At 49.8% G+C, this 27885-nt stretch overlaps 1 protein-coding gene across 6 annotated transcripts; it reads left to right on the top strand.

The window, feature by feature from the left end:
* Positions 1–272: 272 nt before the first annotated feature.
* Positions 273–26104, top strand: LOC146294992 (zinc fingers and homeoboxes protein 2-like). Of its 6 annotated transcripts, none has more exons than XM_084695661.1 (4): positions 273–410; positions 20855–21077; positions 21278–24332; positions 24719–26104. In XM_084695661.1, the coding sequence occupies exon 3, from the start codon at positions 21379–21381 to the stop codon at positions 24328–24330; it is 2952 nt and encodes a 983-aa protein (XP_084551787.1). In that variant the 5' UTR covers positions 273–410; positions 20855–21077; positions 21278–21378; the 3' UTR covers positions 24331–24332; positions 24719–26104. The 6 variants fall into 6 exon arrangements, with proteins under 6 accessions (XP_084551787.1, XP_084551791.1, XP_084551786.1 ...); XM_084695665.1 differs by having other exon boundaries at positions 283–414; positions 20855–21072; XM_084695660.1 differs by having other exon boundaries at positions 283–414.
* The last annotated feature ends 1781 nt before the right edge of the window (positions 26105–27885 follow it).

Below are 27885 nucleotides of genomic sequence, written 5' to 3'. Positions count from 1 at the left end.
AGTAATTGTCTATGGTTTATGATAAACATAAGTTAGCCTATACGTTAATTTGCTAATACAAGTTGTAACTATTGTTTCTGCACCTAAAAGTAGGCAACCCACTGAAAAAGCCGTTGTACATATCGTTGTTAATATACACTCCTCTTTCCCCATCCAACTTTTCTGTACATTTTCATGCGACTTGAATGAAAATATTCCTGGCGTCGTATGCAAATGTATGCTGACGTACACGATCATGTGGTTTTTGTCGTAGATCCCCCTATGAACGGCGACTTTTTCTACTGTACTGTTGTCTTTAGGTTATGCCAGAATCTTTAGAATTACCAGCGCTATATGCGCGTCACCGCAGACAACTATTATTGGGAATCTACCGCTAGTTTCACCGTCTCAGCCTCTAAAGACATTACTAGGCAGGTAAGACCGCATACAGTTTACTCTATTTCAACTCCGGTAGAAGATTTTGAACAAACTAAAGAGAAAACTCAAGTTAAAACCGATTGGTAGCGAGCTAGACTATAGCCGCCTTTTCCCAGCTCGTGTGTCGTGTTCTATCTACGTCCCTTCCATGACAACGCGCGCTGACACTGTCAGCTAGAATCACCTTGCCATCAAATCATTCTTTGTTTAAACAGATACGATACACTTTGTTACAAGATATACATGTCAACTTGAGGTTAAAGTTAAATACATTTTTATGTTCCTCAATGGTCATTTAGTTTGCAGCTAACTTTCACCGTTCTTAGAAACCAAAGCAGCCAAGTACCTGGTATTATGCGTACAGTGTAGTTAGCTGGTTTAGCTAGCTCGACACAGTTCACTTCTGAAGTTTGACTATTATGCTCGTTCCCTGGAATCTTGTTCAGAAAATATGTCGGATCTCTTGCCTGCTTAACGAAGAATTTAGGAATTGTCCTACTTAGCAGGGCAGTGCCCCTCAACTCTCCGTCCCTGACGTTGGTGTTTGCTGTATGGCTTGTTTACCATCTTGACAAATTGAATTAGGCATTAGCTAGCTATAGGTAACATTAGGCACGATATTACATCTTAACTAGCAAGGAAACTAGTGCGCCTGCCTAGGATTTCATTTGTGCATGCAGTTTTCAGTGTACAAATGAAGTGGTATGTAAACATTAAAACGATAAATCATGGCCAGCAAGCAACCATGTTTCACTTTGCTCAAAATATTTTTACACAGCTGTCTTACGATGCATCGCGCTATTATAGCTAACGTGAGTTTATTTACCAAGCAATGCTGATAATAATAATAACGTTTTTACAAACGGTAAGTTTTCAAGCTAGCAGTGGTGTGCCTTTAGTGTGCTCTTTCTGTGGCTTGTGGTTCGGCTAGCTAGCTAGCTGCCACGAGCTAAATGGTTCAATCGGGGTAGCAACCGCAGCCAGACAGCCAAGATAGGTTAACTGAGGTGACGCCTTGAACCGTACTGCATACTATGGTAGATCGTCTACCGTCTATCGCGCCACTGCTTTGCCCGGTGACAGCGCCCGGTAGATACACCAGTACATTTCCATATACCTCCGCATCTGAGACAAGGATGTGCGTTACACAAGTGATTTTAATTTTTAAATGTCGCTAATTGTATGTTGATCTTAAGGTAAACAAAGCTACCTAGAGTTTGACCTAGAATCAAACGGCGGCTCTGAGAAACTTCTCCCGATTTTCGATCATTCTGTAAAAGCCAGCTGTTGCCACCGTCCACTCCTCGTTGACTTTCAACAACCTGGATCGCCTCCCCGATGTTTTTGCAGACACCGCGCTATTTATCACAGGGACGTGGTCTGGCGACGTTCGCCCTCGACCCCAGGAAGTGCTCTTGCGATTTGTTGTCTTGTGTTCCTCCTGGCAACAACCATACGAAGTGCGTTACGATATAAGGGCTATTTTCGTCATTCTGCTTACTTGCCCGTACAAAACAGTAAATTAATTGTCAATGACAAGAGCCAGACCCAGTGAGTAAATCTCCACCCAGCAGTCATGTATGAGTAGGAAGGAATAGATGGCATATTTGGGATGGCAAATATGATGCGTGACATTATTGTAACAAGAGTTTGCAGGGTGAGGGGCGAGGGAGACACACCTGTTTAAACCTCCACTGGTCTAGTTGTGCTGTAGCTTGTCAAACTCTGGTCGGTGCAGTGTGTGAGTGTGGGGGGGAGTGTGTGTGACGTCAGAGACCAGGCAGAAATTCTCTGTGATGACTCAGGGTGCATAGGGCAGTTAGAGCAAAACAAGTGTCTCTCTCAGGACATACATGCTCATACATACCCATCACACGCGCATTCAGCATTCGTTCATCGTCTACATGCACATACCCACCCACACATACACACCCATCACACACAAATCATACACACGCTTGTCACATACTCTACAAACACGTACACATCACACACACACACACGTCATGGCGTGCACACACACACGCACATCACACGCAAACACCACAGCAATGTTTGTTGTTGACATACGCCGTGGCACTACCTCAGTAGAGTTCAGGTCAGAGCAACTCTGGGTCTCTGCGAAGCCCTTGTCGAAAGGGCTAAAGTTTGATTACAACCGCCTCTTACCCAGGATCGACATCTCGGGTTCAGGGAGGAAACGGCGTCGGTTGTGTCCCCATGGCAGAGTGCCTCTGCTTATTTACAACACACTCTCAGCACCAGGTGTGTGATGTTATACGACTACACAAACACTAGAGCTACTTAATGTAAAGTGTAATCAAATTATGTTTCGCAACCTGAGAGAGCATTGTGGGACGTTCGCCTCTCCAGGGGACTCTGGGAAGTTTGGAAGCCCGGCAGAGAAATCTGGTGTTTCTCCTTGGTCCTCTTGCCCAGGATCAAGGAATTCTCTCATCTGCATCTTATTAGAATGTCCTGCTTGCATAATTCCTGGTTAATGCGAGCTCCGCAGAGCTGCTTTGGCAAGCCAGCCCTTGTGCCAGAATCGAAATGTGCAAGTCATGTGGGGTAAATACGAACAATGTGTGCCAACGGATCACAAGTATTACCATGGACCCCCCCCACACACACACACACACACACACACACCTACAGATGAGTACACAACATAAACAATTGAACATATGTTTACACTTATGTAACAATACACACACACATATACACACATTCATATACATACAGTGTGTACTGTAGACACACATGTACACACACTCACACACAACAGCACTGCCTCTGAGCTTGTGCTGTTTAGTCAGATTCTGCAGCAGGCTTGGTCTCTTACCCAACTTCGCCAGGCTGGCTCTAATTGGTTGTTGACACGCATACACCATTTTGCAATATGCAGCTCCTGGATTAACGAGCGAAGTGTTACAGACTCGGTGCCGGTGCCTAGCATGACTGTATCTGGAATAATAAATAGGCTGAATCCTAGTGCTGGTCCCAGACCAGGCTCTACTCCTCCCTGTGATCCCAGTCGTGGCGACGTGAGAGGCCAGGCTGATCCTGGGTCGGTGTAACTCTGTGTCCCACGCTGCGGGAGCTTGGTGAACAACACAGTGGACCTCCAGGATTCTGGGCCTTTAGACTCCAGCTGGTATGCCCACTGGCCATGTCTTATTTCTCATGGGTAGACAGTCGGTCCACCTAATGTAGTATTCATCTGGTAGATGCTTTCATCCTAAGCAAAGTACTGCTGTCTGGTCCTGTTGGTGAGACGACGTGTGGATTCTGTAGGAGTGCTGGTCTGTGGTGTTGGTCTGTGAAGCAGCCACACAGAGAGCTAGCTGCATGCCTATAGGTCTCAGATGTTGTTGACTAAGAGCATAGACGGCCGATGATGTCATTGCCTAAGGATAGACAGATAGTGATGTCATTGCTGTGGGCCTGAAAGCCGGTGTTGTTGCTCTCTCTCTCACTCTCTCTCTCCAGAATCTAGAATCTCCCCACCTCTCTTTTCTAGCTTCCCTCCCACTTTGTGCCCTTTCTTTCATTTCAAGTTCCTTCTTCCTTCTTTTTCTCTCCCTTTAACTCTTTCTCCCTCTAACTCTCCCTCTCTCTCTCCCTCTAACTCTTCCTCTCTCTCCCTCTAACTCTCCCTCTCTCTCTCTCTCTTCCTCTAACTCTCTCTCTCTCTCTCTCTCTCTGTGTCTCTCTCTCTGCGTCTGCAGCAGTGATGACCTCACTGTGGGGAGTCTGTTCCCGTGGCTCTCTGACTTCTCTCTCCACAGGCGCCTCAGTGCAGCAGAGCAGCGTGTCCAGTCATTGGCACTGGCCAGCCCTCACACCGGCCCACTGTCAGCCTCTGCCCTCGTCATACAGGAAGCCTGTGTGTGACAGGGAGGGAGAGAGCGAGAGGGCGAGAGCGAGGGAGAGGGAGGGAGAGAGAGAGAGAGAGAGAGGGGGAGAGAGAGAGAGACGGAGAGAGAGAGGGAGAGAGAGAGAGGCAGAGAGAGAAGGAGGCAGAGAGAGAGGGAGGCAGAGAGTGAGAGGGAGGAGGGAGGCAGAGAGAGAGTGAGAGAGAGAGAAAGAGAGAGAGAAAAAGAGAGGGTGAGAGAGAAGGAGGAGAGAGAGTGTGTAAATGTTCAGCTCATATTGCTCAGTGTAATGGCCGGCTATGTTTCATGCCTGTGCCAAGTATACTTTCTTGTGTGGTCTGATCTAACCTGGCATGGTCTAGCCTGGTATACTGGTCTAGCCTGTCTTAGCCTGGTTTACCCTGGTCTAAATCTATATATAGGCCAATATACAGTACTGGTCTATTAATATAAACTGCATGCTGTATAGTATATGTTACACATACACCAGACTGTTCTACTGGTGTGTCCTGGTGCTTCTATATATGTTTATAGAAGCACTGAATCTAAAATGGCTCCCTTTATCAGAGTATGGTGGCTTGCTGCTAAAAGGCTGTTATGTTAGGTATTCTCTAACCCGATTGAATCCCAATGCCGATCAGCACCCAGGAACACATCGACAAGTATTTACATTTAGTCATTTAGCAGACGCTCTTATCCAAAGCGACTTACAGTAAGTGCAGGGACATTCCCCCCAGGCAAGTAGGGTGAAGTGCATTGCCCAAGGACACAACGTCATTTTACACAGCTGGGAATTGAACTGGCAACCTTCAGATTGCTAGACTGATTCCCTAACCGCTCAGCCACCTGACTCTGCTCTGAATTGGAGCTGTTGGAAGTGTGCAAGGTGAAGTTTGCTGAGTCGCCGGGCAGACCCCGCTCTGCTTTCAGGTGTGGCGATTTCTCTTTCAGACAACCTCTCCCCAAATCTGTCCACGCTTCTTTTTCGGCGCGTTTCCTAGGTAACCAGCTCCCGTTTTTTTGGCCAAGCACAAAGCAGTGTCGTTTTACGGACCTTCGCAAAGCTGTTTCTGTCTCTGCCTTGCCCCCACCGTCACCCCAAACACACACACAGGCGCGCACACACACACGTCATCGTCCCACTCGAGTCACTTCTCACTCACCGTCATCTCAGATATGCCTGCAGTTATCCCCACACACACACAACACATTCTCACGTACACTCTCGTTCACACGTGCACGCACACGCACAAACACACACACTCACACACACTCACACACACTCACACACACTCACTCCCAGCCCTGACATTCTTGTGTTGTTGTGCCAAAGCAGGGGGCTACTCAGGGTAGTGCTGGAGCAGAGGGAGAGAGGAGAGAGGGAGAGAGGTGGAGGGAGTGTGAGGGAGAGGGAGAGTAAGGAGGAGGGAGGGAGGGAGGGAGGGAGGGAGGGAGGGAGGGAGGGAGGGAGGGAGGGAGGGAGGGAGGGAGGGAGGGAGGGAGGGAGGGAGGGAGGGAGGGAGGGAGGGGGAGTGAAAGACAGAGGGAGGGAGAGTGAGGGACAGAGGGTAAGAAGGGGAGAGGGAGGGAAGGAGGGAGGGAGGGAGAAGGACTGAAAGAAAGAGGGAGGGAGAGTAAGAAGGGGAGAGGGAGGGAGAAGGAGTGAAAGAAACAGAGGAGGAGGTTGTGAGGGAGAAAGTAAGAAGGGGAGAGGGAGGGAAGGAGGGAGGGAGAAGGAGTAAAAGAAAGAGGGAGGGAGACAGGGAGCAGAAAGGAGAGTGTCTGCCAGTGGAAGTTAAGGAGGCGGATCTGGATTGTGATTGGATGACCACTCCCCCCCACCGCCCCCCTCAAGGAAGCACCGCCCATCGAGGGAAGTGGCGTGAGTATTCTCACCACAGGGGTTACCGAGGTTACCAGGGGAGCAGGGCTGTGCGCTCTCCTCGGAATAGCTGTAACCGGATTGGTTGGTGTGTATGTGTGTGTGTATGAGCATTCGCACACGCATGTGTGCGTGGTAGTATTACTGATTGAGCTGGTGTGTGTGTTTCTGGAAGTGTGAAACACTTGTTGTGTAGTAGGTGTACTGTTTGTTGTGTGTGTGTGTGTATGTGTGTGTGTGTGTGTGTGTGTAGCAGTGTGGTTAGTTAGGTTGGTGAGTGTGTGGGAGTGCAAATGAGTCATGAGAAACCACCCATGGTTGGGCATCGCTTTCTGATTGGCCCAATCCGAGTTACTACAGCTGGATGAGTTACCAAGGCGATCAAGCCTGCATCAATTCTGCTTCACCGGGAAACCGGCGCTCCTCCGACAAATTTCTCTCTCTCCTTCTCCACCCTGGCACCCCGAATGTGCTTGGCATGCATAGGAGCAGTAGAAAACCATTGTCCCATTTAGCTTACATGGTACTATGAAAAGAAAGTTGCGCAAGAAAAAGAAACGTTGCGAAATTGCCCCGCTCTCAGTCCACTTTGATTCACAGATGTTAGCCCCAAACGCCGTGTTCGAAGCTGGCATGCAGCGCCACTCGATTTAACAGTGCTGTTACTGTAACAATCTCTGCTTACTTACAGGCGTAAATACAGTATTCATTTGGCGGCTGTTTATTCGAGGTCTTGAGTGCAAACAAGGGAGGAAGATTGAGAAAGGGAGGGGGGGGGGGAGGGAGGGAGGGAGGGAGGGAGGGAGGGAGGGAGGGAGGGAGGGAGGGAGGGAGGGAGGGAGGGAGGGAAGGAGGGAGGGAGGGAGGCAGGGAGGGAGGGAGGGAGGGAGGGAGGGAGGGAGGGAGGGAGGGAGGGAGGGAGGCAGGGAGGGAGGGAGGGAGGGAGGGAGGGAGGGAGGGAGGGAGGCAGGGAGGGAGGGAGGGAGGGAGGGAGGGAGGGAGGGAGGGAGGGAGGGAGGGAGGGAGGGAGGGAGGGAGGGAGGGAGGGAGGGAGGGAGGGAGGGAGGGAGGGAGATCTGTCTCTGTTGGGGTTCTCACACCGCGACACTGTAAACCGTCCATGACCTCTGCCATCTAACCAGCCCAGCCAAGCGGCCACGGCTCCACTCAGCCGGGGGTCGCTGGCGGAAGATGGAAGCATTCTTTCATATTAGGCAGGCACCGAGGCAGAAGGCAAAGTTGTCTCTGCGTTAGAATTGGGTCATCGGCGCCAAACGGACGTTCGCACTGTAACGATTCGGCCGGAAGTGCCAAATTTGTCTCTCGGATACTCCGACACAGAGATATAATCTAATAGTGATTAGTGACAGTGCAAAGTCAAGAATGCGTTCCCCAGTTTATAGGACGAGGCTCATGATGCTGTCCCTAACAAGCGATTGACATGGCCCGGCTTGTCTCACGGATAAGCCCTAACCAGATATGTTGAAGCGTTATAAGGGTTGGTTGCCTTGGTAATTCAGCATAGGATCATATTTGATAAGTCATTGGTCTCAGACAATGATTGAATCATCTTGTTTGGGGCCTCCTGGGCTTGTTTTCCTGTCGGTCAACTTTAAGTGATGTGCTCGGATCTGATTTGATGTAAAGCGCCAGTCAGTACTCAGACCTCTGGAAGGGAACCCGCCAGTCAGCGGGCCTTTCTCAGTGCAAGAGCAACAGTCGGCCATGTCGGAGTTCTTGAAGTTATCTGCGTCTTTCCCCCTCAGGCTCTAGAACACACTTTTGCTCTCGGAGAAAACACCAAACTCAGCCAAACCACCCCTTCATTCAACCCCCCCCCCCCCGCTTCTCCCTCTTCACTCCCCCTCTGCTCCTCCCTCCCTCCTTCCCCCTCCTCTCTTTGACCCGAGCTCAACTTTCCAGATTGTTCCTCTCACACCCGCAAGGATCCCTCCTTCTCTACCTCTTTTTATCTCTCGTTTTAATCCTCCCCCATCTCACTCAGTACCTCTGCCCCCCCCCCCCCCCTTCCACAGCTCACACACATAGCCTCCCCTTCCCTCACACAAACACACACACACGTACATATACACACACACACACACACATACTAACATAATACCCCCTATCATCTCTCTCTCTCGCACACACAAATACACCCAGTAGACCCAGGTTTGAGAGCATGTTACATGAGCCCTGGAGGGAGAGGAGTCCTGGGATTTAGACCAGTGTTTCTCCTGGACATCCTCTCATAGTGAGACACAGCAGGCCTGACCAACACGCACACATACACACACGCACGCACGCATACATACACAACGCCTTTGGTGGCACAATTTGATTGGATGATACTGTATTTTTGACTTTGTAGGGACTTCCTGGTCTCTGTGGCGTACACCCCCTCTCACACGTTCACTCACACGCCCTCTCACACATTCACCCAGCCATGTGCACACACACACACAAATGTTTGCTACCGTAAACGCTCTCGCGCACATACTCACAGATATGCACACACACTTACAACAACGCACCACACACACACACACACACACATTCAAACGTGCACACTCAGTCACACTCTCCTGATCTCTCTGCCTCCTCCAGCAGGCAATACCTTGCATAATCGTTGGTAGTAGGCTAATGGTAGTATACTGTACCCGTCTGTAGTGTGTGTGCGTGTGTGGGTGGGGGGGGGGGGGGTCTGTCATCTGTTGGCCTGTCAGGGTTAATGTGTGTTTCTTTGTTTTGAGCCTATGCGCCCAGCCTAGCTACAAGCCCCTTCTTCTCGGCACAATGAGAGGATCACTGGCTTCATTATCTGTAGGGTGTACGAAGAGAAAAACCAAAGTGTGTGAGGAAAGAAAGGAGGAGAAGGAGGGAGGGGGGTGTGTGTGTGTGTGGGGTGGGGGGGGGGGGGGGTAGAGAGAAAGAAAAGCTGGCGTTTCCAGATCTGAGCTTAAACAAGCAGCACAGGATGTGCAGCCAAAATATTTCCCTGCTTGGCTGGCTGCGTGCGTGAAACAAACGTCTGTAACGTGTGTGTGTGTGTGTGTGTGTTTCGTAAGGACAAGATGGAGTCTCTCTTTCTTCTCTCTTGTTCTCTCTTACTTCACAGACTCTCTCTTTCTCTCTCCTTTGCAGCTCACACACACTCACACACACACCATTTTGTCTCTCTGTTTCCTCTTGTCTCTTTTGTCTCTCTCCCTCTTTCTCTTGACTCTGTCTCTCTCTCCCTCTTCATCTCTCTCTCTCCGTCTCTCTCCCTCAGTTCTGTGAGACGTGTGCTCCTGCTCTACACATAGGTGGGCGGGACAGGATCCTGCCTAAATAAACACACACACACACATAAACACACCACACACACATAAACACACCACACCACACACACACAAGCTATAAAAACACACACACTCGCCACACACCCACACAAGCCACATACACACACACACTTCAAAGCCATACAAACACACAACACATGCCACACGGGCACATGGAAGCCACATCAACGCACCCAGCACCCAGCACACAGCACCCAGCACACAGCACACAGCACCCAGCACCCAGCACACAGCACACTGCACACAGCACACAGCACACAGCACCCAGCACACAGCACACAGCACACTGCACACAGCACCCAGCACACAGCACACTGCACACAGCACACTGCACACTGCACACAGCACACAGCACACAGCCCCCAGCACCCAGCACACAGCACACAGCAACACAGCACACAGCACACAGCACACTGCACACAGCACCCAGCACACAGCACACTGCACACAGCACCCAGCACACAGCACACAGCCCCCAGCACACAGCACACAGCACACAGCACACAGCACACAGCACACAGCACCCAGCACACAGCACACAGCACCCAGCACCCAGCACACAGCACACAGCACCCAGCACACAGCACACAGCACCCAGCACCCAGCACACAGCACCCAGCACCCAGCACACAGCACACAGCACCCAGCACACTGCACACAGCACCCAGCACCCAGCCCCAAAACACATGCAACGCGCGCGCACTTAACATCATGTTTAGATTTTTTCGCTGTTTGTTTTGCTGTCGGCGCGCGTGTGTTTTGCTGTTGCCTTTCTTCAGGCTGTAGTTTAAGTTGAAATGCAAAGTTAGGATGCGCCTCAGCAAAGAGAGAGAGGCTGAGCTGTTAAACCCAGTCGGAACAAGCCTGGATGTGAGAGCAGGGGCGCTTTCTTTGCATGATCAAATACCCAGAATGTTAGTCATCCCACTATTGATGTCGAGAGGACTGTGTGTGGTGTTTGTGTCATTGTGCCAATGTAGTTAGTGTGATGTGTGAGTGTGTGTCCGAGAAGGTGTGTGTGTGTGCGTGTCTGTGTAAGAGGGGGTGTGCGTATGCATGCACGTGTGTGTGTGTGTGTGTGTGTATGACAGTGTGTGTGTGTGCAGTGTAGACCCTAGCCTGAACAGAGGCATCTTTAGAAACAGGTATGAAAGAGGAGCGTGTCACACCGGCAGGATCCTAGCGGAGCGAAACAATCGCCATCGAAAGGTCTTGGAGGGAGATTTAATCACTCTCATCTGCCGGTTGGTGGTTTCCATGGTAACACAGCGGTCCCATGGCCATCTGAGGAGCTAGTGAACCCCTCCCCCCCCCCCCCCTCTACCAAAACCGCCACACCCCTCCTTCCTTCCTCTACCAAAACCACCACACCCCTCCTTCCCTCCTCCCCCCTCCTCTACCTAAACCCCTTCCTCCCTCTACTCACCACATCCCACCATCCCCCCTCCTCTACCAAAACCCCTCCCTCTCCTCGCCACACTCCCAGGCCCGCCTCCCCCCTCTCACGCCCTCGCCCAAATCTTCCCTCCATCCCAGCTCTGGCTGAATCCGTGGCAGCACAAACAATGGCGCTGTCGCCATCCGTCCGTTTCTCTGATTTCTCTTTTTGTCCGATTTCGTTCTTTTTGCCGAGGAGCATGTTGAGGTCAGGGTCTCTGACGTTGCTAGGCTGAATACCGACCCCAAAGCACGTGACACGGTAAAACGTTTCTAACAAAGCTACACATGCAACACCAAACTGGGACCAAAACTAGCCGAATGTGTTGAAGCTAAGTGTCGACTCGTTTTTGCATGTGTTCACAATGTAGTGGGAGAGAGGGAGGTTGTGTGAGGGAGAGGGTAAGAGAGAGGCAGAGAGGGTAATAGAGGCAGAGGGGGGAGAGGGAGAGAGAGAGGGTGTGTGCGAGGGTGATAGGTTCAGAGGCGGAGAGGGGCAGGGAGTGAGAAGGGGTAAGGGGGGGTGAGGTACAGGGTAAGAGAGAGGGAGAGGGGCAGAAAAGGGTGCGAGAGGCCAAGAGTGAGAGGGGGGAGAAGTTGCTCTTTTACTTCGACTGTACAAGAGAATGATATTGCTGCACTGAAAACTGTGTGGATTTGTGGTTGTGTGTGTTTGTTTTATACTGTATGTTTGTGGAGGAGTGTGAGTGTGTGTGTCTTAGGGGTCGACCGATATGTGTTTTACAGGACCAATGCCGATACCGGTTATTACAGATCAAGTAGACCGATAACCGATATTTTGAACCGATATATACACTACCGGTCAAAAGTTTAAGAACACTTAAATTTTTCCAGTTTTTATTGAAATTTATGAAGTTTAATGTCTCAATGTACTCTGAAATTAAGGTATAGAACAAATAAACAATTGGAGATAAAAAAGAAAAGAAATCATGGAATCGTTTTGTTGAATTGAATCTACATTTTTGACTCATCAAAGTAGCCACCTTTTGCAGATATAACAGCCGAACACACTCGTGGCATTCTTTCTACAATGGAAATCAAATATTGTTCCGGAAGTTCTTCCAAACACTTTTGCAGAAGTTCCCACAAATGTGTTGCATTTGTAGGCTGCTTTGCTTTGCTTGTCCAGTTCATCCCAAACCAGCTTGGGGTTTAAGTCTGGAGACTGCTGGCCATTCCTTGATTTTAAGCCTACTGTCTTGTTCTTTTCTTCAAAGGTAGTTCTGACATAGCCTGGAGGTATGTTCTGGGTCATTATCTTGCTGAAAGACAAACCCCTCAGGGCTCCAGACTGCGACCAAATGGTCGCATTTTGCGACCAGTTTTTGAGACAGTGCGAGCATTTTTTACAAGCACTCGCGCATGTGCGACCTACACATTTTGAATTTATTGGATGTACACAACATCAGCACACGTTAGCAAGAGATACGACGTTCTAGTAAGACAGCGATATCAGCGAGCCCTCGGCATTAGTACCGTAGCTAAAAGTCTAGAAAAGTTTAGGCTATTTTTCGCTAGGTAATGCTACCTATAAACCTAGCTAAAAGTCTAGGAAAGTTTTGGCTATTTTTCGCTAGGTTCCTACGAACATGTCTTAATCTGCCAGACAAGTGGATTCCCCTTCGTTCTTTAGGTGAGCAGTTTCACAAGCCCTTCTTACCCGGCGTCATGGAGCCGAGCAGCTAAATACTTATTTAGCACTAGCGCTGCTACTGTATCCCTGTCTGTTTGCGCTGTTGCGTTGTTATACTCAGCAAGTATTGTGTTGTGATGTCGGGGGAGGAAAAAGTGCATCATACATTTAAGTCCTTTAGCTAAGACTTGCATGTACAGTGCGTAATGTCACTTTAAATGTATTTAAACTCAAGCTTATGTGGTGGGTCAATGTATATCAGTTGTGTCAGTAAAAAAAAAACTGATCCATCTGCAACCGACGCAAGCACACCCTAGAAATTGGTGATTCTAGGATCAGACCTTTAGGGGTGCTTAGCCCCCAATGAGAATGTGACGTGAATACAGTCCCTTGCAAATGTGCTAAACCACCTTGCTAATATAAATCCCTAATTTCACAGGATAACAATTAATACAGTTATGTATTATTATGCAAAATATTGAAAGAATTAAAAAACTAAGGATGTCCCTGTCTTCATGAACTACCAGCATCAAATGATAATAAACAATATATATATATATATATATATATATATATATTTTTTTAGGGTTGCTGAGATGAAACTTAGGGGGTGCTTGAGCACCTCTGAAAAGGGTCTAAAATTCGCCACTGACTTGTACCCTCTCTAGTTACATTAATAATGACATTGCAGGTTAATATAAGGTGTGCCCCTACATTTTCCTCTTGCACTCCTAACATTTTCAGTCAGGGGCTACTGTGCTCCTAGTAAAAAAGTTAGTCTGGAGCCCTGCCCCTGACCAAGATTCATCGGTCCATAAGACCTTCTTCCGGTCTTCAGTAGTCCACATGTGGTGCTTCGTGGTCCAGGCAAGCATCTTTTTCATATTTTGCCGTCTTGGCAATGGCTTTCTTACTGCCACTTGACCTGTCAAACCTGCAGCTCAAAGTCTTCTCTTCACAGTTGAAACTGAGACTTGCTGACTTCGACCAGTGTTACTGTAAGCTGTGCTTGAAGCTGTTGTCCTGTGAGCCGCCTATCACCTAGTTTGTGTGATAGACTAAAGCGTTCTGCAGAGAAGGGAGACTGGCGTTGGTCACGGTTTGGAATGGAAGGGAGAAACCAGGACAACGGTGGATATCGCTATTCAAATAAATAAATAAAATCGATATCGATTTTGTTCACGGCGTAGTTAAGGCGGCAGGCGTGTGTCGTTCAGGCAGGCGGCCGCCTTAACTGAAAAGTGCTGTGGGAAACCCTGGAAGCGGGAAAACAAGTTTTACCGGCCACGCTGATAACCGCAGTCGACCCCTAGCGTCGTAGCAGTTCAGTCCGTCTCCACTCGAACAATGTGACCGTCCGACGTCAACGCCGGCTGATGGCAAAGAGACAAACTCAAAAGATGATCATGACCAGTGGAAACAGTGATGTCAGCACGGTCTCTCTAAGGCATGAAGTTCAGGGGACGGGATTCCTAGTTGACAGGGGACACACAGATAGCACACCACCAACAGGTGTTTGGTATGTAATCAGGTGCATACTTCTCAGAGCTGCTGTATTTTAGGAACGTTTTCCATCGGCATGTCCCCTGAATTGACCCAGGTCCTTCAGTCTGGAGGCAAGGCCTGTAGAATATATTTTGGGTCCAAAAACTGGTGTCCTTTGTTCTATAGAGGGCTGTCGTTGATACACAACACACTTGGTATTGATAACAGTATGGAATACATCAAGTGCAAGCGAACATCAACACATGGTGTGAGTGTATGATTGTGTATTTGTGTGTGTGCGAGTGCCATGCCTCAGGACTGACTGATACTCACCTGGCAGTCAAGGAAGGAGGGGGGGGGGGGGGGGGGACGGGGGGCTAATGCGATTACGTCCGCTGTCTCCATGCAGAACTGATAAGGTATTAAAGAGCAGAGGCTGATGAGATTTAAATTAATTCTCCGCTCATTCAAATTCACCCGACTCATAGAGACATAGCCGCTGCGCTTCTCCGGGTTCTGTCTACAACCTGTGTGCGTGCGTGTGTGTTTGTGTGCGGTGTCGGTGCTAAGAGGTTCTACTTTGAACCAAAGCGAGACAGATTTACGACCAGATGATCACGATGGCTTAGCTTGAGTTTTAAAAGCTGCTCTCCTCTTATCTTTCTTTCTGTCTCTCTCTCTCTCCATTTCAACTAGTTTCCCTCTCCCAGTCTCTGTCTCTCTCTCTCTGTCTCTCTCTCTCTCTCTCTCTCTCGCGCCCTATCTCTCCTTCCCTCCCTCCCTCTCTCTCTATCTATCTCTCTCTCTCCCTCTCTCTCTCTCTTACTCTCTGTCTCTCTGTCTCTCCCTCTGTCTCTCTCGTTCAGACAGAAAGTGGTGTGTTTGATATTGAATGTCAGTTAGTCGCCACCTTTTGATATGGAGATGCCTCCAAGGGGGGCCGAGACAACGTGATCCAGCCCAGAGAGTGTGTGTAGGTGTGTTTAGGTGTGTGTTGGTGTATGGGAGTGTGTGTGCGAATGTGCATGTGTGCAGGGCAGGTGTGTGTTTGTGTGTGTGTAGGTGTGTGTGTGCATTTCTGTGAATGTAGGTGTGTGCACGTGTCTGTAGGTGTGTGTGTGTGTGTGTGTGTGTGTGTATCTAGCAGAGAGGCAGGAGTGTGGGGAGCAGCCGGCTGATTTGTGAAAGGACTCTCATCTGAGAGGACAGGAGGGAAGACGGATAAATGAACCGATAAAAGAAAATCTATCTGAATCTATTTCATCTATCTCTGAAGGATCAAGCCAAGCCCATACTTATCACTTCTGCCTCCCTCTTTCTCTCTTCCCTACTCTCTCTCTACTCTCTTTCCTCCTCTTTCTCTCCTCTCTTTCCTCCTCTCTCTCTCTCTTTCCTCCTCTCTCTCTCTCTCTCTCTCTCTTTCCTCCTCTCTCTCTCTCTTTCCTCCTCTCTCTCTCTCTCTCTCTCCGAGGGGGGTGTGCTGTCTCTTAGTGTTGTTATAGAGGGATGGCTGTTGGCAGGGCTGTGTGTCTGGGTGTGGTGTGTAGTAGATGTGTGTTGTCTATGTTAGGGCATGTCTGTGTATATTAAGTCTACGATCATGGGCATGTCTGTGTGCGTGTGTACACAGTTTATGTGTGTGTGTGTGTGTGTGTGCTTTATACAGCAGGTGTGTGTGTGTATGCAGCAGGTGTGTGTGTGTGTATATGTGTGTATGTGTGTGTGGAGGCTGAGGTGGTGTTGTGTCGTCAGGGCCCCCAGGGTCAGAGTGTGTCTCCTCAGGTTCTCCAGGACATTGATCATCTGCTGTGATGCATGGAGCCTGTTCTCTCTGCTGGCACTGGAGCATGTAAACACACACACAACACACACTACACACACGCACACACATACACCTCACGACACTCACACAGACTACACTACACACACACGACACACATTTGCACACACACTCGCACACCCTCTCTTTCTCTGGCTTTCATGCCATTCTGACACAGCTTTGTTTTAGGAACCATTCCTAGTAACCAAGAAAACATTCAGAGTATTTGAAATCCAAACGAGTTGACCTGAGTTTGACCCTGAAGAGGAGAGGAAACGAGAGAGGGAGGAAAGAGGGTAGGGGGGAGTTGAAAGGAGAGAGGAGGGTAGAGGGACAGGGAGACAGGAGGGAGACGGAAAGGGAAGAAGGAAGGGAGAGGAGGAGATGAAAGCAGAGAGGGGGAGAGGAAACAGCGCTGGCCTTGTCTGTTTGTCTCCGGGCGAGCGGCGCGGGGCCAGGAGGGGAGAGAGTTAGTCGAGGACGGACAATTTCAGCATGCATGTTTCATCAACTCCTCTCGTCTCCTCTCCTCTCGGTGTCTGCTCTCCTCTCTCCCCTCTCTCTCTCTCTCTCCTGTGGGATGGGAGTAAGTCTCCCCTCTCCCCCGTCCTCCCCCTCTCTGAGTTTCCGCTCCCTCCTCCCCTTTGTGGGGTGTTAATGACTCTCCTCTCTCCCCCTTCCTCTCCCCTCTCTGCCCTCTCCTCTCCTCTCCGTCCCCCCTCCTTTCCTTCTCGTCCTCCCTCACTAGGATGGTAGTGAGTCTCTCTCTCCCTCGTCCTCGTCCTCCCTCACTAGGATGGTAGTGAGTCTCTCTCTCCCTCGTCCTCGTCCTCCCTCACTAGGATGGTAGAGAGTCTCTCTCTCCCTCGTCCTCGTCCTCCCTCACTAGGATGGTAGAGAGTCTCTCTCTCCCTCGATCTTGTCCTCCCTCACTAGGATGGTAGTGAGTCTCTCTCTCCCTCGTCCTCGTCCTCCCTCACTAGGATGGTAGTGAGTCTCTCTCTCCCTCGTCCTCGTCCTCCCTCACTAGGATGGTAGAGTCTCTCTCTCCCTCGTCCTCGTCCTCCCTCACTAGGATGGTAGAGAGTCTCTCTCTCCCTCGATCTTGTCCTCCCTCACTAGGATGGTAGTGAGTCTCTCTCTCCCTCGTCCTCGTCCTCCCTCACTAGGATGGTAGAGAGTCTCTCTCTCCCTCGTCCTCGTCCTCCCTCACTAGGATGGTAGAGAGTCTCTCTCTCCCTCGTCCTCGTCCTCCCTCACTAGGATGGTAGAGAGTCTCTCTCTCCCTCGATCTTGTCCTCCCTCACTAGGATGGTAGTGAGTCTCTCTCTCCCTCGTCCTCGTCCTCCCTCACTAGGATGGTAGAGAGTCTCTCTCTCCCTCATCCTCGTCCTCCCTCACTAGGATGGTAGAGAGTCTCTCTCTCCCTCGATCTTGTCCTCCCTCACTAGGATGGTAGTGAGTCTCTCTCTCCCTCGTCCTCGTCCTCCCTCACTAGGATGGTAGTGAGTCTCTCTCTCCCTCGTCCTCGTCCTCCCTCACTAGGATGGTAGAGAGTCTCTCTCTCCCTCGTCCTCGTCCTCCCTCACTGGGATGGTAGAGAGTCTCCCTCGTCCTCCCCCCCTCTCTCTCTCTCTGTGGGGTGGCCGTGAGGGGCCTACCCAGGCAAGCATCACCGATTCATCCGTAACGGATCATGAGTCTTCCCCCTCCTCCCTCCCTCCCTCTCTCCTTCCTCATCCGTAACGGATCGTCCCAACGGGGCCCTCGGCTGGAGAGAATCTCCTTTCTGCCCTCCCCTCCCCTCCCTCTCTTTCATTCATTCTGAGTTGGTCTTTCGTGCTTTCGTCCCTCTGGCCTCTATTTCTCCCCTCCTCCTTCTTTGGTTCCTGCTCTGCTCGACTGTGGTCAGTCCTCCTGCAATCTTCCACTCGCCGCTCCTCTCTCTCCCCCTTCCTCTCTCCATCTCTCCCTGTTCCTCACCTCACCTCAGGTCTCCTCTTCCATCTTCTTGGCCCAGCCTTGGTTCACTCACACCATTGTGGGTCCTCCTGTGTTTTCTTCCTCCTCTCCTAACACTCGTCTTCCACTCTCTATACCCTCTCTTCCCCTTCCTTCTCCTCAACGGTCTCCTTCCTCCTCCTCCTCCTCCTCCGTCAACCTTCTCGACCCCTCTCTTCTCTTTGCCCTCCCCTTTCCCCTTCTCTTCCCACCCCTGCTCTCTCCTCCTCTCCTTCAGTCTTCTCCTCTCCTCTTCCCTTCCCTCCCCTTCTCTTCCCCCCCCCTCTCAACCACTTTCCATCAGCCTTCCCCTCCTCCCCTTCTCCTCCCCTTCCTCCTCTCACTCTTTCCCTTCCCCTCCCCTCCTCTCTCCCCCCCCCCCCACCCCCCACCTTCAGTCTCCAACTCCCTCTCCCCCTTCCCCCCTTCTCCCCCAGCTCCCCCTCGACCTCCTCTCCACCCCCTGGCTGTGGTTCGTCTCGCCCCAGGCTGGCCCTCTCTCCTCATTAACACCTGTGCGTAGAGATGGTTAATATGCAGCGGTGGGCCGCAGAAGGGCAGCGTGCGACGTCTTGCCTGTTGCCATAGTGACTGCATGGAAATGAAGCTGGGCGGCCGTGCTCTTTTTGGAAGGAGAGAGAGAAAAAAAAATCAACGTGGGAGCAACTGAATCTAGTTCATTTAGGATGGGCGGACGGATGGATTGATTGAGGGAGGGATGGATGGAGGGAAAGGACAAGGGTCTGTGAGTTTGTAAGAAGGAAAAGAATTATGCGATATTAGAATTCTTTATTAATCCTCTCGGGTTCATTATTCATTTTATGGACAGTCGGGGCAATTAACTGGTTGTGGGCAGACAGGATTCAGTGTACGTCCTTGGCCAAGTCTGACATGGAGAATAGGATTGTGCAGGCAGAACTAGCCATGTTGAAACACACCTGACATGGTCGATCCAGTTTACATAGCTGAGGTAGACCGTTGGGTTCACCTGGAACACCGAGATCTCTTAGGTACACAGTAAAGGTATATATTTTTTGTGTGTCCCACATCTTAAAAACCAGACAGGTGACATAGTAATATGACAGAATGTCGTTCAGACGGGTTGCGTCCTCGAAGCGACTTGCGAAAGCGTGACCCTGCAGGGATGATGGGCATTGTGCTGTGCAGTGTGCTCCGCTCCCAGGTAAGGGTACGTCTACTGAGCTGTTTACCAACGGGTACAGAGTTTCTTTGATCCTAAGACACTAGCCTAGAAATGTCAGTTTCACCTTAAAAAAAGGACAGGAAACGTTTTTCACCCATTGTCACTTGAGTCACTGTTTATTCGGAGAGGGAATCAAACCCTGGTTCTCACTTATCCTAAGCCCAATGTTTCCACCTTTAGACCTACAAGATGTAGTAGTTTGAGATCTTGTTATCAGGGCTTCCTTGGTCTCACTGGGACTCCCCCATAACAAATTGCAGATAAATAAAACAATGAAATATACAATTTCAGAAACAGAATAGAACAGAAAAAAATGATTGGGGAAGTTAGTTTTGGATATTTAGACTGGAGTTAACTGAATCAAAATACAGGAATGAGCCGAGTGCCAAAACGGAGATGCAATACCCCCAAGATCCACCAGGGCCTTTGCTCCAAGCTGAGTAGCTGGGGTGGGGTGCTGGTCGTCTGCTGTGCAGTCCTGGGACAGGAAGGATGTCATGTGGCAGCAGGGCTGTGTCACACTCCCCTCAGGCACGAGGACACTGCACACTAGTTCCTCATTGTGTGCAGAAGACATTATTTCTCAGATAACTGCTTTTTTGGGGGCCTCAAAAAACCATCTTCTCATGGTGCCAATTCATTATTCAGTGGTTGGTTTCTGACACCTTCTGATGTGATGATGTATGTGTTGTGGTGTCATTTGCCTTGTTTTTACCACGTTTTTCACAGTCTTTTATATCTCAACCACCACCACCACCATAAAAACATAATTCCGAGTATTTGTTTGATAGATTGAGTAGGCTATGCCAATTTCTTCGGATAATACTACACCTCATATTAACTAAAGCGTAAAGATTAAAATCTGACATATTTTACTATAAATCTATAAGGGTTAGTTTAGCCTAAAGGTTATAGTCATTGACATTAGTGACATGCTTGAAGTTTACGCGAAGAAACCATTCATATGGCTTCCATCGAGGCCTGTGCACTGCTACCTTATGGTATACTCCCTCCAACAGTGACTTTGCGACTGCAGTATGAATGAGTCCCCTCTGTACCTTTTCCTCCCTCCCTCCCTCTCTCCATCACTTGCACTTGTCTCATTCTCTCCGACAGGCCATGGCCTAGTTTATGCCTCTTCTGTCGTGTGTTCACTCTCATCCGTGTGGATGGAGCACCACAGAGTCTGACTATGTCTTTCTCAGTGTTCTCCAACCTCCCTCCCTCTCTCTCCACCTCCCTGCCTCTCTATTTCCCTCCCTCTCCCTTCCTTCCTCTCTTTCTGCCCCTCCCTCTCTCTCTCTAACTCTCCCTGTAATTTTCCTTCCCTCCCTCTCTCTTTACCTCTCTCTATCTAACTCCCTCCCTCTCTCTAACTCTCTCTCACTCTCCCTGATACTTGGGCAGGCTGTAACTTCCCCCATAAGACCATGAGAAAAGATTCAAAGTTCCCCTTCTGTCTTTCATAAAGTAATATTGTTTTTATAGTTTTATTTAACTGAAGCTGTTATATAATGTTATATAATTAATACATAAAAACGGCTCCTTTTGAGTCGTAATGGAGTATAATGTATAATAACCAACATTACCCCCAGTGGGATAACATGAATGTAGACCTAATTGTATAATCTAAAGGTAGTTAACAGCCAACAGCCATCTCATTGAATTCAGAAACAAACAAACAAAACAACAGAAAGGCCTTTGTGTTATGCCTCCCGTTCTTGTCTCTCAAGGTGAGTGCCAAGTGTGATGAACTCCCATGAAGCCGCGCACGGGAGCTGACGTGGTTGGTCAGCTCGAGAGGGAGGCGGCACCCCTACGCCGGGTCACCCAGGGAGAGGCTGCAGATCCTGGACGACTCGTCACCGGAGAGCCCTGTGGCCCGGGAGATCCCTGTGACAGCGGGCAGGGCCGCCACCCAACCTGGGCGCTCACACACCCCTAGAGCCCAGTAAGGTGATTGCAGATCAACAATGCTGTTGTTTAGGATTAGTTGCTTGTTGGGACATGGGTCGCCCACAGATTTGGTTTGGGTGGTGGAATGCATTGTTAGTATTTAGTAATTCACTGGAAACTAAACCACCCATTGAGGATCCATGTATATCTGGGCAACCAGTTATTTTGCTGGGCAAAAAGTTGTTTGTTTGTATCCTCAGGTCCCAGGTCCATTAGGCTGAAAGCCTTTTTGCCTAAATCACCGCAACCACCACTAGCACCAGCAGCAGCAGCACCAGCAGCAGCACCACCAGCAGCAGTAATGTCCAGCAGAAGAAAGTCCTCCAACCCCTGCATGATCCGAGTCAGTCCCTCCTTGGGCCAGGATGACCCAGAGGACATGGATCTGACCAATCAGGAAATCCCAGAAGACCAGTCAGACGAGTCTTCAGCCAATCATAACCAGTCCTCAGAGCCAATAGAGGCCAATCACAAGGAGATCTTGGAACCGGAGCCTATTGAAGACCTGGGAAGTGAGGTCAGGGAAAAGGAAGTTGAGGAGGTGGATGGAGTCAAGGCGGCGCCTCTGAGAAAACAGCCAGGAGGCTACGAATGCAAATACTGTTCTTTCTTCACCCAGAACCTGGGAGACTTCAAAGAGCACGTGGATGCAAGTCACCCCAACGTCATCCTCAACCCTCTGTACCTGTGTGCCGTTTGCAACTTCAGCACCAAGAAGTTTGACTCGCTGACCGAGCACAACGAGAGCCGGCACCCGGGAGAGACGAACTTTAAGTTCAAGAGGGTCAAAGCCAACAGCCAGACCATCCTGGAGCAGACAATCGAAGGTGTGGACAATTACGTACAAGGGCATACCACAAACATGCCGGGCAAAAACAAAAAAGACAGCCATTCCGGCAATTTCCACACCAGCCAACCGCCGCCCGCGAAAATCAAGCATCCCGTCATCGACAATCTTCAGCCGCTGAATCAACATAGCAACGAGATGCTGGAGAACCTCATCCCAAAAGACCAGATCAGGGCGGTGAACATCAACGGCACGGTCATCATCCCGGAACCGACCGTCATCCATGGCCTTTCCCACGTCATGCCGCTGCTGCAGCGGCCACCCAACTTCAGCTCTGTACCAAAAATTGCGGTTCCTCTGAACACCACCAAATACAACCCTTCCCTGGACAACAACCCCACCCTGATGACCTCCTTCAACAAGTTCCCCTACCCAACACACGCAGAGCTTTCCTGGCTGACTGCGGCGTCCAAGCACCCTGAGGACCAGATCAAGGTGTGGTTCACCACCCAGAGGCTGAAGCAGGGCATCACCTGGTCTCCCGAGGAAGTAGAGGAAGCCAGGAAGAAGATGTTCAACGGGTCGATCCCTCCGCTCCATCAGACCTTCACCGTCCTGCCTAGCAGCACCGTCTCCCAGCCTGCCAAAGTCACACAGCCCATTATTAAGACTACCACCTTTGAACAGTGCAGTCTGGCCTTTACAAAGCTGGTCAATGGACTAACTGTCCCTCGTCCCATTGTTTCTATGTCATCAGTCACAAATCACGTACAATCCCTTAAACGTCCGTTGACCTGCCCAGCGTTTGTCTCCGAGGCAAAGCGCCTCGCAGAGGACCCAAGAGAGAAGCTTCTCATGGCCCCGCCTCCGGCCCCGCCCTCCAAAGACAGGCTGCCAATGGCTCCGCCTCCCGTGCCCCCCGAAATCAAGAGATCCGTTGCACTTCCTCACCTCGCCGCAGAAATCAAATGGTCCTCGTCGTTGACGTCGTCGTCTCTGGTGCACTCGAAAAGCAGACACCCCATCACATCTCCCTTCGTCAGTCCCAAGAACAAGCTGCAGCCGGCACCCTCCCCAGTCTTCCCAGACATGAAGAGGCCTTTCCCTGCTCCAATCATTGCCCCTCCGTTCAAGAACTACGCCATGTCCCCGGCCTCCATAGCTTCCAAAGAAAAACATCCCATCACACATTCTCTCCTAGCCCCCAATCTGAAGTTACCAAACTCACCGCCGCTACTGGCTCCCCAGCTGAGAAGGCCTAGTATTATCCAGTCGGTAAGGACTCCGCTCAAACTCCCGTCTCAGTTACCCGGCGTCTCTCCCGATGTTAGGAAGAAGCCCGAATCAGCCAACCCGAAGGCTGCCAAAGTCCTCACCCCTCTGGGTGAGGCTAATGGCGTGACCCGGGGTGAGGGGAGGTGGTCCCGCGACCAGTCCCACAATGGGATCATCCATTTGGACTCTGAGGTCGGTCCCAAACAACCTGGGCCTCAGAAAGCGATTCCAACCCAGTTCCCACTGCTGGAGAGGATGAAGGGGAAGACTTCGGAGCAGCTCAAGATACTGGAAGAGAACTTCCAGAGGAACAGCTTCCCGACACATGCTGAGGTGGATGACCTGGCCTCGCAGAGTCGACTCTCCAGGGAAGAGATTGACAGCTGGTTTATGGAGCGCAGGGCACTCAGAGACAATCTGGAGCAAGCCTTGCTCAACTCCATGGGCTCCAAGAGGATGGTCAGCATGGAGAAGCAGCATCACCACCATCACCCCCATCACCAACAGCAGAATCAGCAGCAACATGGGCACCTTAATGGCATGCACAAACACGGCAGCCATCTGAAGGATTACCCAGTCCCCATCTTCGCTCCAACAACTACCAGCCCAATTTCCTTCTCAGTGCCTCTAGACAGCAAGTCTCTGGGGCTCCTCAAGGATGTGTTCGCCCAGACGCGGTGGCCTTCCCCGGAGCAGTACACCCAGCTGGAGACCCAGACGGGCTTAGGCCGCACCGAGATCGTCCGCTGGTTCAAGGACAGCCGCTCCGCGCTGAAGACTGGAGCCCTTGAATGGATAGACCTCTTCCACAAGATGAACGGCAGCGACGTCCAGGGACTCCCGCTGCCAGCCGTGCCAGCGAGCACCGAGAACGCCTTCAGTATCACCCGGGAAGGCAAGACCTTGCCGACGGTGGAGGACATCGGGAGACTTCCGGAGCACATGGGTGTGGGGATCCCAACCCAGGACATCAAGGAGTGGCTGAGCAGCAAACTGAGGCAGGGCTCGTCCGAGCTGAGGAACGGAGGTCCGGAGGGGCGGACCGCCGGAGGCTGGGTCAGGGACAGCTTCGGGGGCTGGCTGGACGTGGAGGGGAGCCAGGGGAAGGAGACACGCGGGAGGAGGCCTCCGGAGCTGGGCTCGGACAAGGAGAAGATGACAGAGGAGGTCTCTGGGAGGGTGACTGGATAAAGGTAAATATGATGATAATGTTGATGATGATGATGATGATGATGATGATGAAATGTTCATGAGTTAAAATTCATGAATTCTGTTTTTACACGCCACAGTCATTATTTTAGTCTTAAGTAAACGATTGTTTCAGTAGATGCGGCTTTGTGTCAAGTGGTTGAAATTCAAACAGTTAACAGAGTTCCCTCATTAGTGTGCCTGGGCACAATATGAATTTCACAATCCAATGTCCCAGTTACCAGTTGGTTCAAGGCACTGAGAGAGCGCAGAATTGGCTGGAGATTCATTTTTGAATCCCTTTCCTGGCACCATGGGGGCTCTAGTGAAAGTATTATTACTCTGGTGTACAAAGTAACGATGGCACCGTTTCTTCTCTCTCTTTTTGCAGGTGAGATCAGTAGCTGCTGTCAGTTGCACAGAGGAACCGGGAGATAAAGAAGCAAGGACAGACAGAAATAAACACATAGAAAGAGTTTTAATTATCAAAATAATTGTATTTTCCGAACTATTTTATCTCTTCGCTTCGTTTGTGTCCATCCCAGTTTGTGAGTTCTTTGTATGGAGGCGAGTCTTTGGTCCGTGAGACAGTTTCATAACACCAGCGATGATGGGTTGCGCGGCATAGGACAATGTTCAGAAGGATGCAGCACTGGATGTGTGCCCAAAGCACTGACCAGGTGGAGAAACTGCTGTGGAGTGCCAAAGCTGGATTTCTGCTGCATCATAGTACACTTTTGAAAAAAGAAAAAAAGGGTTTCTTGTAAATATTTGGTTTCTCTGTATTGCTACAGATTTGTACAATTTGGGGGGAATTTTGTTACATTTTATAACAGGGGTCCCAGCGACTTTGACCCCTTTGTCTTTTGCCTCCAACTGGTCTTACAGTTATCTGTCCTGCATTTTTGTAATAATTCGTTGTTGAACCACTACAGCCGTTGGCAATACTTCAGTCAGTCTCTCAATGCTGGACTTCCATTGGGGGTCCTGTCCTGTCAGGTGGCTCCGGTTCTATCAACCTGGACTGGCCTGAAGTGCTGTATTGTACTTGTACTCGGTGGACTGGGGTCGATCAGGCCTAGCTAACAACAACCTGCTCTATCTCTCACTTTCTCTTATTCTCTTTCTCTGTTTCTCTTGCTCGCTCACTTTCTCTGTCCCTATCTCCTCTTTCTCCTTCGCTTATCTCTATCTCTCGCTATACTGAACATACTTGTATGAGACCAAGTGATGTTGTTGATCTGTCTGTTGTTAGAGAGAAGAATAGAGAAGAAAAAAAAAGCAAAGAACAGAAATGTCGTAAATGCAGAAAGAAAACGATCACCCAAATCCTGATCAAAATCATGCTGTCTACACCACATTCTAATGTCTCTCTTTCTCTCTCACACACACTCACTCCAACTCTACCCTTTCTCCCTCAACCACTTCCTCCCCCTTTTTCCCACCCTCTCTCAGTGCCGTAAAATGATTTATTTGTTGTCCTGCCTAAAATGAACATGCACATCTGTAATAGCCTTTATACTTGTCCGCTTGATAGAGGTAATGTTATATTTCCATTATCCATTTTGACATCAGTAGAAGGAAATAAACAAACACAAACAATAACAACAAAAACAAATACAAATACAACAACATGCTCTTTGTGTACTGCTTTCGCTGTATTGTCCTGGTCAACCAGAACACAAACTTATATCCAGAATACAAAGGTCCTGCTTACTGCTCTCAGAAACCAGTTGATGTCTGCTGTAATCAAATAAAAACTGTCATTTAAGATTAATCTTTTGTTGGTGTTTTATGTCTTCATAAAAAAAGTGGTATTTTAGATGTCTACATACAGTTTGTAGACTTAGAGAGCATCCATTTTATAAGGTCAGGCAAAACGGAGATTTCGATTTGAAGTGTTGCTTAACAGTTGTGCTGTGACCATGCACAAGCGCATTCACTGTACTTGGTTGAGGAGTTTCAGTACTTCCTCTTTGATGAAGTTATACAACGTCATGTCTTGGCCCCTAATCTAGTCCAGTCCAGTACTTCTGGTCCACAGTCTGCTGGTCAACCAATCAAATTAGTCCTGGCTGACTAGTCCGTCTTCGCTTGCTCAGTGTGAAAGCCATTACGCAACGCTCCTATTTGTCTGCCTGTAATTGGGGGAAACATTCATTGTGGCCATTTTTCCATGTCAGACACCAAATAAAGTTTGAGAGCCAGCCAAGTGTCTAGGTCTTACACAACCAATTGTGTAATAGTTTATGTTTTGCGATGCTTGTCCATGTCATTTGTGTTTAACAATATGCGTCTTTCTTGTTCAGCCTCAGGGCGGCCTACACATATCTCTACTGTACAATCATTTCATTTGTTCATCTGTGAGAATTTGGGTTTAAAGGTATTTCTCTGGGTTGGGTTTGCTTGGCACGAAACGACCATTAAAAACAGACCACAAGTATGCAAACCCTGCCTATTGGACTAAGCAGGCTGGATTAAGCAAAGTTATCATTTGAAAGGATTGTCGAGTCACTTCCTTATGTGACCCACGTCTGGTCTGAGCGTCTGCCACCTGTTCAGGGGGAGGGTCTATGTAACAGGGTCCAGCTCTGTTCTGGCAGACATGCATCAGACTTGTCATAGCGTAGTATCGCCGGCTAGCATGCCTAAGAGCACTCGGCCTCCCCCTCCCTCCATCGCAGCACATATTCCACCACGGACACCCATATGGCTCTCTGTGTTGTATTGCAGAAATGGGAGCCTGGGTGTTGGTGCCAGAGCAGTAATCTACAGGCTGGTGATTTGGTCTCTGAAATGCCACAGCCTTCTGCTCGAGACGGAACGATTCACAAATCTTTCATGGCAGGGTGGTGGGGGAGGGGGGATACGGGAGGAAGGGGGGCGCTCGGTCCATAGGCCTCCACGAGGAGACGGATGAGACTCTGTCAAGGATGGCCGTCAGGGCCAGAGAGATAGAAGGAAGTCTAGACACTCATTCGGTGCTCATTCGTGTTTGTCCTAGACAGGCGGACGGACGAAAGGGAAACACTGAAAAGAGACAGCACTGTTTCTTCTTTTTTCTTCGAAAAATCATCCTCGGTTGCCAAGTTGGCTGGCTTTCAGCCTTGTTTGGAAGCGGTGAGCGTTTCGTGACTGGAAGCTGTAAAGAGAGTGTGTGTGTGTGTGTGTGTGTGTGGGGGGGGGGGGGGGTCACTGGCCTGGCATCTAACTCTCAGGCCCTGGCAGATATGGGCCGTCTCAAAGGGGTTCTCCTGGAGGTGAGAACGATGCGCTCCAGTCCTTATCACCCCTGGGGCTGATCCCAGAGGAACCCCGAATCTCACAGCTGGGGTTCATGGAGCCAAAGATCCAGACTCTGGCAAGGTAGTCTTCTGCAACACTCGGAGATGGCCACATTCATCACTCGTTCATTCTCAGTCATTCACTTGTTCACATTCATTCACATGCGCTAATTTGAACTACTAGGTATCTCATTCATGTACATTTTAGTCATTGGAATGTATTCATAGTTCATTCACTTCATCCTTTCACACTCAATCCATATTCATTGTGACG

The sequence above is a fragment of the Hypomesus nipponensis genome, chromosome 4, assembly GCF_054491055.1.
Source record: "Hypomesus nipponensis isolate SF chromosome 4, ASM5449105v1, whole genome shotgun sequence".
NCBI lineage: Eukaryota > Metazoa > Chordata > Actinopteri > Osmeriformes > Osmeridae > Hypomesus > Hypomesus nipponensis.
This window is presented reverse-complemented; position numbering and strand designations above follow the sequence as displayed.

Excerpts from the sequence above, each read along its gene's own strand:
- LOC146294992 (XM_084695661.1), top strand. The coding sequence starts at position 21,379 with ATGTCCAGCAGAAGAAAGTCCTCCAACCCCTGCATGATCCGAGTCAGT.